Raw genomic sequence first — 16,618 nt, forward strand, 5'->3', positions numbered from 1 at the left:
CGTCTGCGGCAGTCACCTCTCCCCAGATGGCTCAAAGGAGGGCCCCCTGGTGCCTGGATGGACCAACTTGCCCGTTCCACACCAGGTTCTGTCAGGTGGCATGGGTGGTGACACATCCAGTCTGGAAGGGGCTGTGGGGAGGAAGGTTCTGTCAGGGGACAGAACTCGCAGGCATGCAACCACACTATTTGGGACCCCGAGAAGGTTCTGTGCCCCCCACTTCAGACCACATCATGTTGGCAAGGAGGGTGGTGGTGAAGCTAGTATAGCCAGCTGACTTTTAGGGGGATGGGGGAGGGGCTGAAGGCAGAGACCCCAGCCAGTCTACTCCCTTTCCCAGGCAAGACCCAAGAACCAGGGTTTGTGAGCGTGAGGGGGTCCTAAGTTGAGGAAATGGAGGTGAGCTGTGATTAAGTTCCCACCACCAGCAGCACCGCATGGGAGCTCAAGATAAGAACTGGTTGATTCCTAAAGAGAGATTGTCTGCCCTAAATCTCTGGTCTGAGATGCAAACCAACCCCCGGGCCTGGCCTTCTTACAGGAGAGAGAGGACACAACACCAGAGGTGACCACTGCCTTTATTGCCTCTGTGCTGGGGTCCTGGGCTTGGGTTGGAGGTATCTGGGGGGAGCAAGTGACACTGGGCCCAAATTATTGCTACTTGGCAAGGTCACCTTGGGACTTCCCATAGTGCCCTGAGTGTGGGTAGGCATGGACATGCAAATTATATGCAAATGACATGCAAACCAACCCAGGATCCTGCCGAGGTCTCGGGTGCAGCCAAGGGTGCTGGAAGAGTTGGAAGCCTGCTAGCCCAGGAGGGTAGTGGGGACACCCAGGTCCTTACCCCACACTGTAGATCGATCCGGCCCAGCCTCAGGGGTCGAGGTTTGGTGGGGCGGGGCGGGGGTGGTGTCCCTGAGCATCAGCCCTGGTTCTGCTGCTGGCTGAGGAAGAGCAGAAGCCTGGCCCCAAGACAGCAGGAAGAAAGCAGTGTACCCGCTAGGCAGCCAGACAGCCCGAGGCCCACCCAGAGAGGGAAGCCACCTCCTCTGTGTCACACAAGCCTGGAACAGGCGACCAGAATCCAAGCTTCCTGAGCCAAGCAGAGGCCAGAATGTCTCAGAGGCCAAAGCTACAAACAATAAAATACACTGATAAATAAATAGAAAGCAAGCAGCCCAGTCCCTGATCCCTGGGCTGAGAGACTCTCCACCAGCTGGGGTTTGGGGAAAAGGCTTTGAGAGCCCGGCCCCAGGTCTAAGAGTGCAGCGTCCTTGGTCTCGGTGCTGAGTTGACCAGTCCAGAAGCTCCAGAAGGAAGCAGGTAGGGCCCTGGGGCCTTGGCTTGTGCACGTCAGGCTCAGTTATTATTCATGATCCACCAGGAGGCTAGGGGTCAGAGGTTGAGGGTCAGAGGCCATCAGGGGCCCACTGCCACTCGGTAGGGCTGGAGAGCAGGGTCAGGGGCCACAGCATACCTGGGAAGAACACAGTGGTGAGGGTGTCTGGAGCACGCAGGTGGTCAATGAGGATGCGCTGGAAGGCCTTACTGCAGGCGGACTGCTGGTGCCTGGAGAGGGCCCGGGAGTGACCTGAGGCTGGTCCCCCGAGGAGCCAGACCACGGGCTGAGCTCCCCACCCCAACCCAGTCCTGCTGTCGATTCAGATCCCGGTCCTGCCTCACACTGGCTCGGGGCCTCGGTTCTCGCTCTGTGAAATGGGGACAGTAGTGCCTACTGGACCAGGACACAGGAGGGATTACAGGAAGTAATACGTGGGTGCTTGGCATAGACTGTGGCACGGCATGTATTCACTGAGTGCCCGCCATCTGTGTACTTGCCATTGTGTTCGGCTTTCCACACGCCATCTCATTTGGCTCACAATGGGTAGACCTGTTGTGACTCTTATTTTGGAAAGCTCACTGGGGCTCAGAGAGGTAAGTGACTCTCCTGAGGTCACACAGCCAGTGAGTAATAGAGGCTGATTTGAACCCAGGCCTGACTCACTCCAGGGCCCACACTCAATATGAGCTTTCAGATACCAGTCATACCTTCTCCAGGAGGCCTCATCCTGCCAGAACTCATAGAGGGTGAAAGAGGCATTGTCCAGCATCTTCTGGGCAGACACACTGTGGGGCCAGAGAGATGGCCAGGCCAGGCCCAGGATACCACCACCACTGCCCACCCAGCCAGGGTGTCTAACGGGAGCTCTGGCCCAGGACGCCCAGCCCCAGCACTTTGCCCTGATCACCCCCTCCCCTGACCTTGGACAGCCCATTAGCCAGCTAGGGACTCACTGCAGGCAGTGGCTCTGGGCCCCTGTGAAGTCCACATAGCAGCACAGGGCACGGTGGAAGTCCTGCAGGGCTTCCTCCGCCACGTGCACCTGCCTCTGGGCCACGAGGATGTGCTGGCAAGAGAGGCAGCCTGGTGAGCCAGGGTAACCCGGGGCACAGGAGGGGCTGGCTGTGGCCTTCAGGAGGACCCCGCCCTTCTTGACTTGCACTAGCCCCGCCTACTGTGAGGTCAAGCTCCTGCCCCAACCTGGCCCCCAGCATCTCTGCGTCCATCCTCCCCTCATGGCCAAGATCACTGTCTTGATCCAGCCACTGTCCCTCTCTCCTGCAGGATGCCACCACTTCCCCCTCCAGCCTCCACCCACACCGCCCAGACCTAGCTTTCAGATGAGATGGGGCCTGTTTAGGGTGGTATGGCCATAGACCAGACCTAGCTTTCAGGAATCCAGATGACGTGAACTAATTCCCAGAGAGAGACAGTGATTTCTACAGGATTGCAGAGCAAGGGTCAGAACCCAGCCCCTGCCAGTCTTGGGGGGTGAGGGCTGGGCCAAGCCTGGCCAAATGCCCAGTCAGCTGTCCCTCCCCTGGACTCACCGAGTCAGGCCCCTTGGTCAGCTCCTCTTCATGCAGGGGTTCCAGCCGGGGGGCCTAGGAGGGACACAGAGCGTAGACAAGGCCCCCGTGTGTGCCTGGCTTAGGTGGATTCCAGGTCGATCCTGCCCCTCGGGGCCCGGGCCAGCTGGCCACTCACCTTACACTCGAGCTGGTCAATGAGCTCCTGGAGACGGTTGACCTGGAGCCGCCACTGCATCTCAGCCTCTGAGCTCTGCCCTGGGGTGGGAGGCCCATGGGGGAAGTCAAGCATGGGCCCCCTCAGGTTGGGAGGCCTCTCAGGATGAGGGGCAGTAGAGGAGTGGGCACTGGGGGCACCTGTGTCTGAGGAGCCAGGAGACCAGGTGGGCGACCAACTGACGCTCCGCAGGGCCCTGCGCCCGGCCCGCCGGCAGCCATGAGGCCTGCTCAGTACCTCCACACTGTCTTCGTCTGACCTAAGAGAAATGGAGGGTCAGCCCATTGCTCCCAGACCCACAGACCAAGGACTGGAGGCCCCAGCACAGGGCTGGGCCTGGGTTGAGCGAGACAGACTCCCCAGGACATTGAGGCCCAACCTCGAAGCCAGCCAACCCCCCCTCACCCCTTCTTGGCCTCCCTGCCCAAGAACAAGAGTAATGGGGTTGGGTAGACTGGAGCTGCGGAATGTGATGGAAGCCGAGAGCCCTGGAAGGCAGAGACAGTGACCAGCAGGCACTTTACATACCGTGGGCCACGGGCCTGGGCCTCCAGGGTATCTGATGCCCCTTCCAGCGAATTCTGCAGGGCTTGTAGCTGGCTCACCGTCTCCCGCAGAAGGAAGCGGGTCACAAACTGGTCCACCTTGGAGGCCCGCTCATACTCCTGGGGGAAGAGGTGGGCATGCTCAACATATCCTGGTCCCAAGCATGTATTTCTGAATGGGGAGCCAGTGCCGTGCTCCCCACCCCTGCCCATCCAAGTAGCCATACAGTATCAAAAGCAGAGGGTGTGCAACCAGAGCAGGACAGTCCTGGGACTGGAAGCAAGGCCTGGACCCTCCTTGTCTGTGCCTGGCCTCCCTTCCTGGGACATGTAAGGCCACCTTACAGGGAGGCATCTGCCATTTTCTGGGCCCTAAGGCCCCTTCCATGTTGGGCCACCACTTTCAGCCAGTGGAGCCCCAGGCACAGCCAGGCTGGTGGAGAGTAAGGCAGGTCACAGGGCATCCAAAAGCATCATGGGGCAAAATGATGGGGTGATGTGGCCCCAAACTCATAATCTATGCATGCATTCATTCATGCACTCACCCATGCAACAAATATGCACCTTACTAGGAGCTGCAGATACAAGACAGCCAGGCCACTGTCCTTACACACACACAGCACTGATCCCTACATCACTAAGCCTCCACTCAGCCCCTCCCAATGTAGGCAGAGAGACAAAGCCAACATGCCAGGCCCTACACTGCCCATTTCAGATGCTCAGAGACTCTCCAACTACCTTCACCTCCTTGTACCTCAGTTCCCTCACCTAGAGATCGGGGGATAATAGCCATCTCACCGAGCTGCTGAAAACCTTCAGTGAGTCACTTCCTACACAGGACATAGCCCAGGATGGGCGTCCTCAGGATCCAGGGTTGAGGGGTTTGCCCACCCTCCACAAGGGGCTCCAGAGGCACCATCTGTCGGGGGCTTCATCTCCTTCCATGACCTGCCTCAGGTCAGCCATCAGATGGGCCCTGCTGGGCCAGGCTTATGAGCTCAGAGGCAGGAACAAAATGGGGACTGGGTGCTCTGAGCTTCCTGAAATCCTTCCAATAAATTCCCTTTTAAGCACGTAAGATGGTTGGTCGGTCTCTGTTGCTACGAAAACACCCCGCAGACACAGGCACCCCCTCTGTGCCACACCCTATTCCAAGCAGAATTTCATTTCATCCTCAGAACTTACAAGAACCATAATGGAGCCCAATTTGTAGATGAGAAGACTGAGACCTGGAGCAATTGATTACCTTGGCCAAGATCACATAATTAGTGGCAGAGTCACAATTCAAACCCAAACCACAAAAATTCCTCTCTACTCACCACTAAGCACCTTACAAGCATTGCCTCATTCATGATTATTAGCCCAGTTTTACAGCTGAGAAACCAAGGCCGGCAGTCACAGCCAGAGTAAATGGAGCCAAGATTTGCCTGTGAGTCCAGGGAGGAGGAGCTTAGAGCCTAGAGCTGGTGAGGTTGACCCATGAGATCACAATGTGGCCTCCCCAGGATAGAGGAGGGGCAGTGTGCCCTTCCCCCAGCCAGAGGGAGGGCAGAGGCAGCATGGGCTGTGGCCCCCAGAGGTCACCAGTCCTGCCATGGGAAACAACAGTTCTCACGAGAGTACCAAAGTGCCTAAGCAGGCCTGCAAGGAGACGCCGCCTGACACAGACAGGGCGGGGCAGAAACAGCAGTTCTTCCGCCACCTCAAGCGGAAGAAGCCAAGTGTGAGTGCCAGGGTGTTCGGGGCAGGTGGAAGTCAGGGGAACTTGAACAGGTGGGCAGGAGGGGATGCTGGGAGTCTAGGCGTTATGGGCATAATCTGAGGGGCATGGAAGGGTTTGCATAACTCCTCTGAGGATGACAGTCCCAGGAACCCACGTGGTGTGGTTGGGTCCTAAAAGCCCAGAAGGGAGTGCAGGGATTCAAGCACCCAGGAAAAATGAGAAGACTTGGGAGCCCAGGACGGTGGGCAGGAAGGGATTCTCTCCCAACTCCCCATCATGGGTAGAAGGCTGGACATGCGGAATCAGCTCTAGTTGGTACCACAGGGGCTATGGGCACAGGGAGCTCCCTTATGCCCCCTTTCCAGCTCCCAGCCTCAAAACATGCTACTTTTCTCCCTCTTCGAGTGGGCAGAGGCCCTGGCTGGGGTCCGTGGGGGTGAGAGTCCCAGCAATAAGGCTGGGAGGGCAGGCAAAGATCCCATAAACGTGGACGGTGCAAGTCTCGAGAGGTTGGACTACAGTGGGTGAGAGTTGTCTGGGTGGTGAGGATCCTCAGAAGAAGGCGCGGTACGTTCTTCCCCCTAACGCTCCTGCCCTACCCCCAGGCCAAGATCGTGCTGATTTTCCCCTTGGACAAGCGGCAGCAGCTACCCAAGGTGGCGGGGGGCTCAGGCGCGCGACCCGGTAGGTCAGGCGAGGACGCGATGGGCGCCCCCGTGGGCTCCCCGGCGGCGGCGCCCATGCTGGGAGGAGCCGGCGACTGCGCTGATCGGCGCGAGGGCGCGCGCGCACGCGAGATGAAGAAGATCTTGGTCCTCCTGCTGCTGCTGGACGCGCGGCTGCAAGAGGAGGGGCGCTGCGCGGCGGGCGCGCCCGGGAGCGGGGCCAAGATCGCGCCCGACTGGCAGCGGCTCTACTCCCGCCTTCTGACCGTCGTCGGGGCGCACAGCGAGGCCCACCCCGCCGAGGAGCAGGGGCCTAAGAGGCGCCGCTGCCCTCGCCCGCGGCCCCTGCGGCCCCCGCGGCCCTGAGCGCCCGGCCCACCCCCGCACCCCGCTTGTGGCCCAATAAAGAACGCATGGCAACCCCGGCGCCTGCGGGCTCTGTCCAAGGAGGCGCAGAGGTGGATGGGGGAAACTGAGGCCCAGAGCGAGACAAGATGAAACGGTAGTATTGAGGGCAGAGGAAAGGCTTGACGCCAAAACTGTGCCTTCTCCTTCCTTGTGACCCAAGCGTCACAACCCCTGCCCCCAGGTGGGGAGGGGCACCCTGCCACAGTGGAAGGAAGCTATTTCCCTCCTCCTCCAACTCCAGGCCTGGGGCAGACCTTCCAGGTTTACAGGCCAAAGGGAGGTGAGAGTTTGGGCAAACCCGGTTTGGCCACGCTAGAAGGAGGGACCTGCTTCCAGCGGAAGCCTAACATCTCCAAGAGTCCCCAACAAGTCCTTCTTAGGCAGGGGGAGGGTCCCAGGCAAACAGCCACTACCACCCTGGAGAAAGCTGTAAGGGTCCCATGGTCAGCAGGGCTGGGGCATGAGACTCCCTTTCTGCCTGTGAGAGCACCCAGGAGGAGAGGCTGGAGTCAGGGGGCTTCTGATCCCTCACTCCTACCCCACTCTGCTTGGTAACCCCCAAGTCACCTCACCCTACTCTGTACCACCCCCTTCCCCACACTGGAGCCAGAGACTTCTTCCAAACCACTTAGCTATCTGTAGGGCAGTTCGCTCTGCTCTTAAGCTCTCACTGATTTTTCCAAAGCCCAAGAGGAAAGCCCAAACTTCTTGTCATGTCCAGGCTCAGGGCTTTCCCTCTAGGGCTTCTGAGTGACTCGTATCATCACCCTTGCTCTCACCATATTGCCACTGTGGTCTCCAATGCAAGGTTCGCCACCCTACTCCACCCAGGAGAGGCCTGGCATGTTTCCTGTGATAAAGAACCAGCTACCTTCTCACATTCCTGGGTCCCAAGCCCAGCTCCAGACCTCAGTGCTGCTCCAGCCCTATGGAGCCTACAGCCAGCATTCCACTGGTGACCGCCTCAGAATGTCCCAAAGGGGACAGATGCAGCAGGGGGTGAAGGTCCCAGCTCATTAAAGCACAGGCTCGGCTTCTGCCACAGACACACCTTCATTAGTGTCAACACAACCGACATCCCTTCCATATCCCCTGGGTCGGGCTGGAGGCTGCGTGACCCACAGCATCTCCCCAAATGCTTGTAAAAACAGACCCTTTCATACCACCTATGTGGTTACAATCAGGGTAACCATGTCCTTCAGTGTGGCCACACATCCTGGCCAGTCGTGATTGGCCCAGGCTGGTCCTATCAGCCTCTTTCCCGAGACTGTAATTCAGGAGCTGAGACTGTTTTCTACACAAACACGCAGGGGCTTAAGCCAGTCTTCAGAAAAATAAAACAATGCAGAGCCCGTACACATCCTGCAGCCAGGCCCTGCGTCCAGTCTGTTCCTGAAACCTGATTTCATCTTTGTCCTTGATATCCATAAGACCTACAAGATCCTTGTAATCAAATCCCTATTTTAGCTTAAGCTCACCTGAGTAGGTCTTCTACTTGCAACCGAAATGGTCCTAAAGAGAGTAATAGACTCAGCCGAGACTAGAAGTGGCCTTTTTCCTGGGTGAGGATTATTAGTACGTTCTGAAGGAAGAAACTGAGCCCAGAGAGAGATTAGGACTTGCCCAGGGAGGCACTGTGAGTCATCTTCAGAACTGAGTCACAAACTCAGGTCTACAGGAGTTCGTACATGGAAGCCCCTGAAGGTAGGGTCCCTATGTGGGCCACCTGGGCCCCTCGCTGAGCTCACAGAGGTCCTGTGAGTAGCTACAGATCTGTGATTAAGAGCTTCCCCTTCTGGGGCACCCGGGTGGCTCAGTTGGTTAAGCATCCGGCTTCCGGATTCGGCTCAGGTCATGATCTCACAGTTCGTGGGTTCGAGCCCCGTGTCAGACTCTATGCTGACAGCTAGCTCAGAGCCTGAAGCCTGCTTCGGATTCTGTATCTCCCTCTCTCTCTGACCCTCCCCTGCTTGTGCTGTCTCTTTGTCTCTCAAAAATAAATTAAAAATATTATTAAAAAAAAAGCTTTCCCTTCAGCCTTGGGAGGGGGGAGAAGTGATGTACATCTGACCATAGTACATCGGATAATCTGGAGTGGTCTGGTTGTGCTGGACAGCTGAGGTCAGGTCCCCTGACGCCAAAATCACTGCTCTTACCCCTGTCTCCAGAGACAGGATGGGTCCAGGGAGTTTTCATGGAGGGCGAGGTCTGTGGAATACAGCAGGTACTGAGGACTGAGGTCACAATGAATCCAAGTTCTTCTCCTTCCTTCTCTGACCACCCCCTCCCACCTTAAGTCAAGGCCAAGAGAGAGATGCCAGGAGGCTCAAGGACTGGACTGGACTCCTGAGTCCCCAAGGAAGGATATATGTCCAGAGGACATTGCCACAAAGCCCCATCATTGTTAGAGTCCTGCTGCTCCCAGAGGCATCTCATCTAGAAGGACTGGACAAGGCCCTTTCAATGTCTACCTCCACCAGGACTGAGGGAGCGGTAGCATAGTAGAGGCAAGTCCTCAGAGGGGTGGGTCTGGTGCAAGGTGGAGCCTTGAACCTTGAGCTACAGGAGGGCGAAGAGGGCCCAAAATGGCCAGAGCCCTGCAGGAGTGGAGACTGACACCTGAATTAGTGGCAGGTCCTCGGGCCTGTGGACAGAGCCAAGAGCTGAAAAGAGACGTCCAGTCTGGCCGGAAGAATAGGAGCTCAGGACTAGAGGCTGGAGTCGAGAATTAAGGTGCTAGTTCTGTAACCAAAGACCAGGATTTAGGCCTGGGGCCAGGGCCAAAAGCTGAAAAGAGGGCTTCCAATGAGGCAGGGGGCGGGGCCCAGCCTCCAGGAGGGAGTGCCTCTGGTGAAGGGCAGGGTCGGGCCAGGAAAGGCAGGGCCTTCCGCGTCTGCGTCCGGGAGGTCCGGGAGCTGCCGGGTGCGCTGGCTGCCCTCGCTGGGCCACGTAGCGGTGGTGGTAGACCAGGGCTCGGGCTTCATCAAGGCGGGCTTCGCGGGCGAGCGCCAGCCCTGCCTGGTGCTGAAGAGCTCCAGCCTGGTGCCCACCTGGGACCGGCCGGTGCTGCCCGGCGCACCCGGCTGTGAGGTGGCGGGCGGCGTGGCGAGGGCACACCCCATCAAGCACGGCCTGGTGGTGGACTGGGAGGGGCTGGAGGCGCTGTGGGAGCGCCTGCTGGTGGGCGGCCTGCGGGTGTGCCCGGAGCAGTGGCCCGTGCTAGTGAGTGACTCGCCGTCGGCGCCGCCCGTGAGCCGAGAGAAGGTAGCCGAGCTGCTGTTCGAGGCCCTGGCGGTGCCCGCGTGCCACATGGCCAGCACGGCGTTGCTGGCGCTCTGCTCCACTGGTGCGTTCAGCGGGCTGGCAGTGGAGGCAGGCGCGGGCGTGTGCCATGCCACGCCTGTCTACGCGGGCCACTCGTGGCACAAGGCCACGTTCCGGCTGGACGTGGCAGGCAGCACCCTGTCACGCTACCTTCGGTACTTGCTGGTGGCAGCGTGCCCCGATCTCCCGGAGCAGGCCTTGACCCGAAAGGCCATCACACAGCTCAAGAAGCGCTGCTGCTATGTGTCGCTGGACTTTGAGGGTGACCTTCAGAACGCTGACCGCCACCATCCCGTCAGTCTCTGCTTAAGCAGTGGGTGCTCTGTCTGCCTCAGCAGCGAGCGCTTCCGCTGCCCGGAGCCAATCTTCCAGCCGAGGCTGCTGGGCCGGGCTGAGCCAGGACTGCCCGCGCTGGCCTTCCAAGCACTGCAGAGGGTCCCTGCAACTCTCCGGACACGGCTGGCCAACAACGTAGTGCTGGCCGGTGGTTCCACGCTTTTCCCTGGCTTCACTGAGCGCCTGGAAATGGAGCTGGAGGCGCAGTGCCGGAGGCATGGCTACGGGGCACTGCGGCCTCACCTGGTGGCCAGCCCTGGACGTGGCACGGCAGTGTGGACAGGGGGCTCCATGGTGGCCTCCCTGCACTCCTTCCAACAGCGCTGGATAACCCGGCCCATGTACCAGGAGTGTGGCTCCAGGCTGCTGCACGAAGTGTTCAACTAAGTCATGTTGGACTGGAGGGGGAGGTGCCACGGGAGGGGCTGCAGGGGCTCAGTGGGCTGAGCTCTATCAGAGGCATTGAGTGCCAAATAAAAGTCTCAAGTGAGTGGAGCTGGCAGAGTCATCATGCGCTGATGGGTCACTCCTCCCCCTGACTGAGCCAGAAGGGGATGGTCGAGACCCCACGGACCCTCCCTTTGACCTGCAGTTTAGATCTACCCTCACCAGTGCCAGTTCAGAGAATACCAGTCCAGGGCCCTGTTTCCATGGCAACAAGGAAGACAACACGCCCACTTGTGTCCAGGCCGCAGATACGAAAATTATCACAACACACTGACCACTCATCATGTACTATTTGGATTCCCATCCTATGCCAAGCCTCAAGGGGTAAAAACCTACTAAATCCCATGGGGAAGCAACCAGAAAAGGAAGTCCTGTCCTCAGCTGATCACTGACTCACTGAGGGCCTCAGTTCCCCCTTCTGTAAAATGTGGGGTCAGGCACAATCGTGGGCCTCCTCACTGTTCCCTCCCTGCCTCCTTATTTGTCCCTTGCTCATGTCTTAAAAGGAACACACAAAGGGAGGGGTGGCTTGTGTTTCTGAAGTCACCATCCAAGAGCCTAGAGCTCTGGCCATGAGCACTATTTCTGCTTGTGCACACATGTGGCCACGCATGCACACAAACACCAGGGGGCACACATGCCTGCCTGCCTTGCACATGTCCTTAGGCCAGGCCCTGCCCCACCAGGTTCCACACACCCGCATGGGCCTGTGGTGCGTGTGAGCATGCCCCACCCCCCAGCCCATTCCTGCCGGGTCCTGGGCTTACTACCCCACAAGAGTTAGGTCTGGCCAATAGGAAAGACAGCAGCACCAGGAGCTCCAGGTACCAAGTGGCTTCTGTGTGCCCGGCACAGCTCTGGGTGCTGGGAATAGAGAACAAGAAAGACAAAAATCCCTGCCTTCGTTCTCATTTAATTGTCACATCAAATGTGTGGAGGTGAGTCTACCTATTATCATCCCCAGTTTACAGATGAGAAAATTGAGGCCCAGAGAGATAAAGGTACACAGCCAGAAAGTGGGGCAGAACCCAGGCCTCTAGCTCCCCAGCCCTGAACCACGGCAGTAGCGGCTCCCACAGCACAGCAGACACCCCTGTCCTCGTTCCAGGCCCTCCGCCATCAACCCCTCCACTCACCAGCTTGGTGTTGTCCATGGCAGTGAGCACGGCACAGTTCAGCGACTCCAGCGCAGCCAGCACAGGCCGGTAGACACCCAGGTGTTCTGAGAAATAGTCTGCGGGCAGAGAAGGGACTCAAAGGTTCCCAGACCGCCCCCTCCTCCTGCTCCACAGCCTCATTTGAGATGCCTCAACCACCAACCAGACCTCATATCCTGAGGCAAGCCCATCTCGTTCCATGAGGAGGAACAGCCTCGAAGGAACATCATGCCCACCTGCCCAGGGGTGCCAGGAGACCAGAGCTCCCGCAGACCTACTCACCACACAGTTTGTCTGTTTCCAAATTGCTGCAGGAAAGAGAGAAGACACCCTTCAGTCTCACAGACTTAAGCCTGGTGACCTGAGACTTTGGAGCCAATGCCCACCACAGCTCAGCCTGCTAAGGAGGCTGCTTATGCCCCCACCCCAGGTTAATCGGTTCAGTGGGCCAGTGGGGGCAGCAAGGGTATTACTGAGGACAAAAATTCAGACCCACTCTTGGCCTCCAAGGGATCTCAGGCCCAGGAAGAGAGATGTGGACACAGGCCAGAGAGGAGTGGTCAGAGCCAGGAAGGGAAAACCAGGTTTGGGGCAGTCCAGAGAAGGCCTGGGGTATTACTTGGTAGGTTAGGGAGGGCTTCCAGAAGGAGGCTGCTTAAGTTAGGCCTTCAAGGACAGGAATTTTATTGCAGTGTCTGGTGGTGGGGAGGTAGCAACACTGCAAATAAAAGGTCCAGCCCAAGCCTCAGAGTGGGGAAGGGCATGGAACCTTGAACACCGACCCAGAGTCTGGAATTTATTCTAAGGAGATGTTGGGGGAGAGGCAGGGACAGCATATGCACCCATGTGAGGAAGCATGGGGAGGGAAGCATACAGACTCCTGCTAAGGCCTGTAGATGTGGGAACACCATAGGGAGGTATGTGCATGTCCGTGCACCCGCATCCGCTGGTGGAAGCAGGCAAGGCCCAGCTATGCTCAGGACCCTCTTGTGCCTGCAGGAGGTGGGAATGGGGAGGGGGCGGGGGGAACACCTGTGGGCTGAACCACGGCTGGTGACTCAAACCTGGCTATTTTGGGGTCCCAGCTGGAAGGAGTGTTATGGACAAGGCTGGAGCCAGGGAGGGGGGTGAGTGGGCGGGTAAAGCTGGCATCAAGCCCTGGCACCTCTCTCCCTATGCAACCTCCCATCCTCCCTAAGGAACCAAGGCGGCAGGGGACACCGTGAGGCTGGGACAGCCTCGTTTCACATCTACACCCAGCTCACCCACCCGCTCTCGTACTCACTCAGTGGAGCGCCCATCAATGCTGTTGAACAGCTCCTGCAGCTCCTCGGGGCTGAGAACCCCATCAGCAAAGTAATTCTGGAACTCCTCAAATGAGAGCTTACCATCATCTGGGGTGGGGGGGCAGAGAGCAGAGCTGGTATCCCTGACCCCTGGATGCACCCCTGCCACCAGATTCAGACACACACACACCCCCCCAAAGATATTTGGCCAGGTGGAATGGAATTCTGAGCTTGGTGTGGGGGTACTTGGCTGTTGGGGACAAAAGGGTCTCCAGAGGTACCCACTTAAGGCAATAGGGACCACTTTGCAGGCACCCAAAGGATAAGGCAGCACACGCGTGGCATTGCATGGGGACTCCATAAATGCTTGCCAAATGAAAAGGCAAATGGGAAGCCTGGGACACAGCCAGATCATGGTAGGACCTAGACATCACTCGGAGGACTTGGGAGCTGAGGATCTGCCTGCCAAGCCTGGCTCCAGGCTGCTCTGGACCCCCACCCTTCAGAGAGAAGCCACCGAGAGGCAGATGAGATCTTCCTAAGAGTTGGAGCCCCTGCAAGCAGCAGGCTGGCAGGCTCAGGAGGGAATGATCTCCTGTTCGCAGGGGTCATGGAATAGTCTGTGGCCACCAGCAGGATGGCCAAGGACACTGGGGATTTGCCTTTAAGGTCTCTAAGCCGATGGGGTTGGGGGAGCAGAACCGGGGGGGGGGGTGGAGGGATATCTGAGCCTGGCCAGACAGAGTGCTGTGATCCAAATGAGACCATGTGTGCTGATCAATGCATTGGGACACGATCCTGTCTCCAGGAGGCTGAAACGCCAAAGGGTCTGAAGACCCCAGAAAGAAGTAAGGCCAAGGCTGACCAGCTGCCTCAGCTCAGACCCTAGCCAATCAGGACACAGTGGGCTACTCCAAGGTTCTGTGGGCACCAACTTGACTGTGGGCTCCCTTGAGGGCTCCTACATTAGCTTTCAAGGTTTTCCCAAAGGTCTGAGCCTGTCCAGGACCCAGGGCAGGGGAAGCTAACTCCCTCGACCTGGTATCATCTTGTGCAAGTCCTCCCTAGGTCCAGGTGGTTGGTCATACGGAAAGTTACTGAACCTTCTAAAGACTTAAGAGCACAATCCCCCACAGGCCTCCTCTCCATCACCCAACCTTTCCAAGTCCCTGACGCAGGAAGCTTGGGACCAAGCATCACACAGACCTGGGTTCAAGGCCCAGCACTCAAAGGCTGTATGACTTCAGGCAACCTGCTTCACCTCTCTGGGCCTGTGCTCCTTAGTCTGTAAAATGGGGTGACGAATTCCCACCTAGCTGATGGTTGTGAGGACAACATGAAATCATATAGAAAAGTTATCCATACCTGTGCCCGGGGGCACTGTGGGAGAGTATTGCCCCCACCTCCAACCTCTGGCTAAACCACATTCCCTCCATTCTCCATCCCACAAAGCCGAATTCCAAATGGCACTCCCTCTGGGAAGGACGGCTTGACTGATTCTCTTGATTTGGGTCTCCCCAAGATTTTTCTCCATTCTAGACTGTGCTCCCAAACCCGTGACACTCCCTTGAGCCTCCTTGATGGCCCCCACCCCTCCCCACACTGTAGACCCAAGGGAAGGCACACTCACCGTTCTTGTCTGCTCTTCGGAAAACCTGGAGGACAAAGGGGCACAGACAGGAGCTGTGAGTGCCACCTGGGAGGCAGGAGGCCCCCACCCAGCTCACCAGGGCCCCAGTTGGCCAGCCTGTCCCTCCCCCACAAACCTTGACTTTCCTCCTGCCCAGCCTGGTCCCAACCTCCTGCCCAGATCAGCCCTGCAGGAGGGTTTCCAACAAGGGGGGGCACAGAAGATCACACAGCAGGTCCAACCGCTTGCTCACTTTTCCTGTGGGTCCTGGCTCCACAGGGGTGCTCCACACCAGCTTCCAGCTCCCCCACCTCCCCCACCCAGAGTCTACCCTGGGTTCTGTCTGATGTATCAGCCTCTGGCACAGTCCCAGCCTGAGGACAGTGGGGAGATGGGCCAAGTTCCTGGGCACCTGTCCCAGACCTGAACCCCTTAACTCTGCAGCGTGGCCATGGTCCATCCCAGACTCTGCCCATTCCAGGCTTTCCCTGTGTGCTTAAGACCCTGATATGCAGTGGCTAGTTTTCTTTGTGGGTGTCTGGGGTTAACCCTTCTAGGGCCAGGCTTCCTATGAGGCTGACTCAGTATGAAGGCCTTGGACAGGCTCATGTGTGTGTGTGTGTGTGTGTACGCGCACAAGTATACACGTGCAAAGGGGAGTGAGAGTGGCAGAAAGCAAGGATGGACAGAGTGTATTTATCGAGAAGCAGAGATGAAGGGCAACAGAGGCAGAGAGAAAGGAACAGAGTCAAGAAGTGATCAGGGACCAGAGACTTCCAGGTCATCCGAAGCAGTCCAGCAAATGGGAGACCACATCTGGCAAGGAGGGGCAGGCCAAAGTCTGGACAAAGAAGCCCTATCAACTCCAGGTCCTGAAAGCCACTCCTCTCCAGCTGTTTTCTCGGGGTCAGTGAAGCGTTGGGATGAATCTTACCCCTAGCCAGAACCCTGACTCAGAGAAGGTCTGCCACTGGCTTGGGTCACACAGCAGCCCAGTGTGGCCTTGCTGGGGCAGATGGAGATGGCAAGAAGGGGTGTTATGCTGTGAATGAGGGCACCTGGGGCCACACCCAAGCAAGCTTCTGCATCCATGTGTGATTGTGGACATATTCCTAACTCCTCCAGCCTTGGCTTTTCCATCTGGGAAGCGGGATGGACAGATTCCTTCCATCCAGGACTGCGGTCAAGGTGCTGAGTCACTGGGGGCAGCCAAGAGGGGACAGGAGTGTATCTTTCCCACAGGCAGAGACCTCTGAAGGGGATGGGGGCGGGTCATGAGTGGGCAGGATGGGACTGAGCACTAGGGTGAAAAGGGAGGAAGGGGCCCAAGGTAGTGACTGAGGCCTGGCAAGGCTGCTCTATGTTGGTGCCCCTGGGGGTGCTGCAGGGCCACCTGCCACAGGAGGGAGGCACAGACCACTGTGGACAGTCCTGACCAACTGCGGGACCCCATGGCCCCTGGGTCAGATCCACGGGACTCTGGGAGCAGCACTGGACCAGGAGTCAAGGGGCTGTTTATTCTTCCAGGCTCCTCTGACTGGGTCAGCCCAGCCTGGATTTGCCAGAGGGGACTGCTCCTGTGATCAAGTGTCAACAGCCACCACTGCATCAGACATATGAATGGAGTGCACTCGGGGGTGGGGGGCAGCAGGGGCAGTGACACCGAACCAGGAGATAAGGAGAATGAGAGGCAGAGAACAGACACAAAGGAAAAGAGAAAAAGATAAGGGAGAATGGAGACAGCAGGGTCTGTAGAGAGTGAGAGGCAGAGACCCAGAGACAGAAGCAGGGCACCCAACAGACCCGGAGAGAGAAACACGGACAGAAAAAAAAAAACCACAAGACTGAGAGACGCAGAGACGGGGTTAAGAAGAGGCAGCGAGAGACTGAGAGCCCAGCGAGACACAGAGAGAGCAGACAGACCTGGAGAGACGGACAACCCCAGGGCTGGAGAGCCTTCGCCCCCTGCCCGCTCCCCACTCACGTCCTGGAAGAGCGCGTGTCCG

The 16,618-nt window shown here is 58.1% G+C and overlaps 3 protein-coding genes across 3 annotated transcripts; 2 read left to right on the plus strand and 1 right to left on the minus strand.

Annotated features, from left to right (window-relative positions):
* Nucleotides 1-560: 560 nt before the first annotated feature.
* NECAB3 (N-terminal EF-hand calcium binding protein 3) lies at nt 561-16,614 on the minus strand (the record flags this gene model as incomplete). Its single annotated transcript, XM_029917939.1, has 13 exons — nt 561-1,391; nt 1,481-1,572; nt 2,053-2,130; nt 2,299-2,411; nt 2,896-2,949; nt 3,053-3,132; nt 3,232-3,350; nt 3,620-3,756; nt 11,676-11,773; nt 11,979-12,004; nt 12,982-13,090; nt 14,613-14,637; nt 16,597-16,614. Coding segments are annotated over 13 exons (978 nt in total), but the record flags the coding sequence as incomplete, so codon positions are not given.
* Nucleotides 5,141-6,450, plus strand: C12H20orf144 (chromosome 12 C20orf144 homolog). The gene is made up of 2 exons (XM_029917794.1): nt 5,141-5,359; nt 5,965-6,450. The coding sequence occupies exons 1-2, from the start codon at nt 5,231-5,233 to the stop codon at nt 6,388-6,390; spliced, it is 555 nt and encodes a 184-aa protein (XP_029773654.1). The 5' UTR covers nt 5,141-5,230; the 3' UTR covers nt 6,391-6,450.
* Nucleotides 8,678-10,587, plus strand: ACTL10 (actin like 10). Its single transcript, XM_029917793.1, has one exon. The coding sequence runs from the start codon at nt 9,238-9,240 to the stop codon at nt 10,477-10,479; it is 1,242 nt and encodes a 413-aa protein (XP_029773653.1). The 5' UTR covers nt 8,678-9,237; the 3' UTR covers nt 10,480-10,587.
* Nucleotides 16,615-16,618: the final 4 nt, after the last annotated feature.

The sequence above is a fragment of the Suricata suricatta genome, chromosome 12 (genome assembly GCF_006229205.1).
Source record: "Suricata suricatta isolate VVHF042 chromosome 12, meerkat_22Aug2017_6uvM2_HiC, whole genome shotgun sequence".
Taxonomy (NCBI): domain Eukaryota; kingdom Metazoa; phylum Chordata; class Mammalia; order Carnivora; family Herpestidae; genus Suricata; species Suricata suricatta.

What these genes read in the sequence shown, in the direction of transcription:
- ACTL10 (XM_029917793.1), top strand. Translation starts at nt 9,238, where the DNA reads ATGAGGCAGGGGGCGGGGCCCAGCCTCCAGGAGGGAGTGCCTCTGGTG.
- C12H20orf144 (XM_029917794.1), top strand. Translation starts at nt 5,231, where the DNA reads ATGGGAAACAACAGTTCTCACGAGAGTACCAAAGTGCCTAAGCAGGCC. An exon ending in TCAAGCGGAAGAAGCCAAGT is followed by an intron (nt 5,360 to 5,964) that starts GTGAGTGCCAGG and finishes CCCTACCCCCAG; the next exon opens with GCCAAGATCGTGCTGATTTT.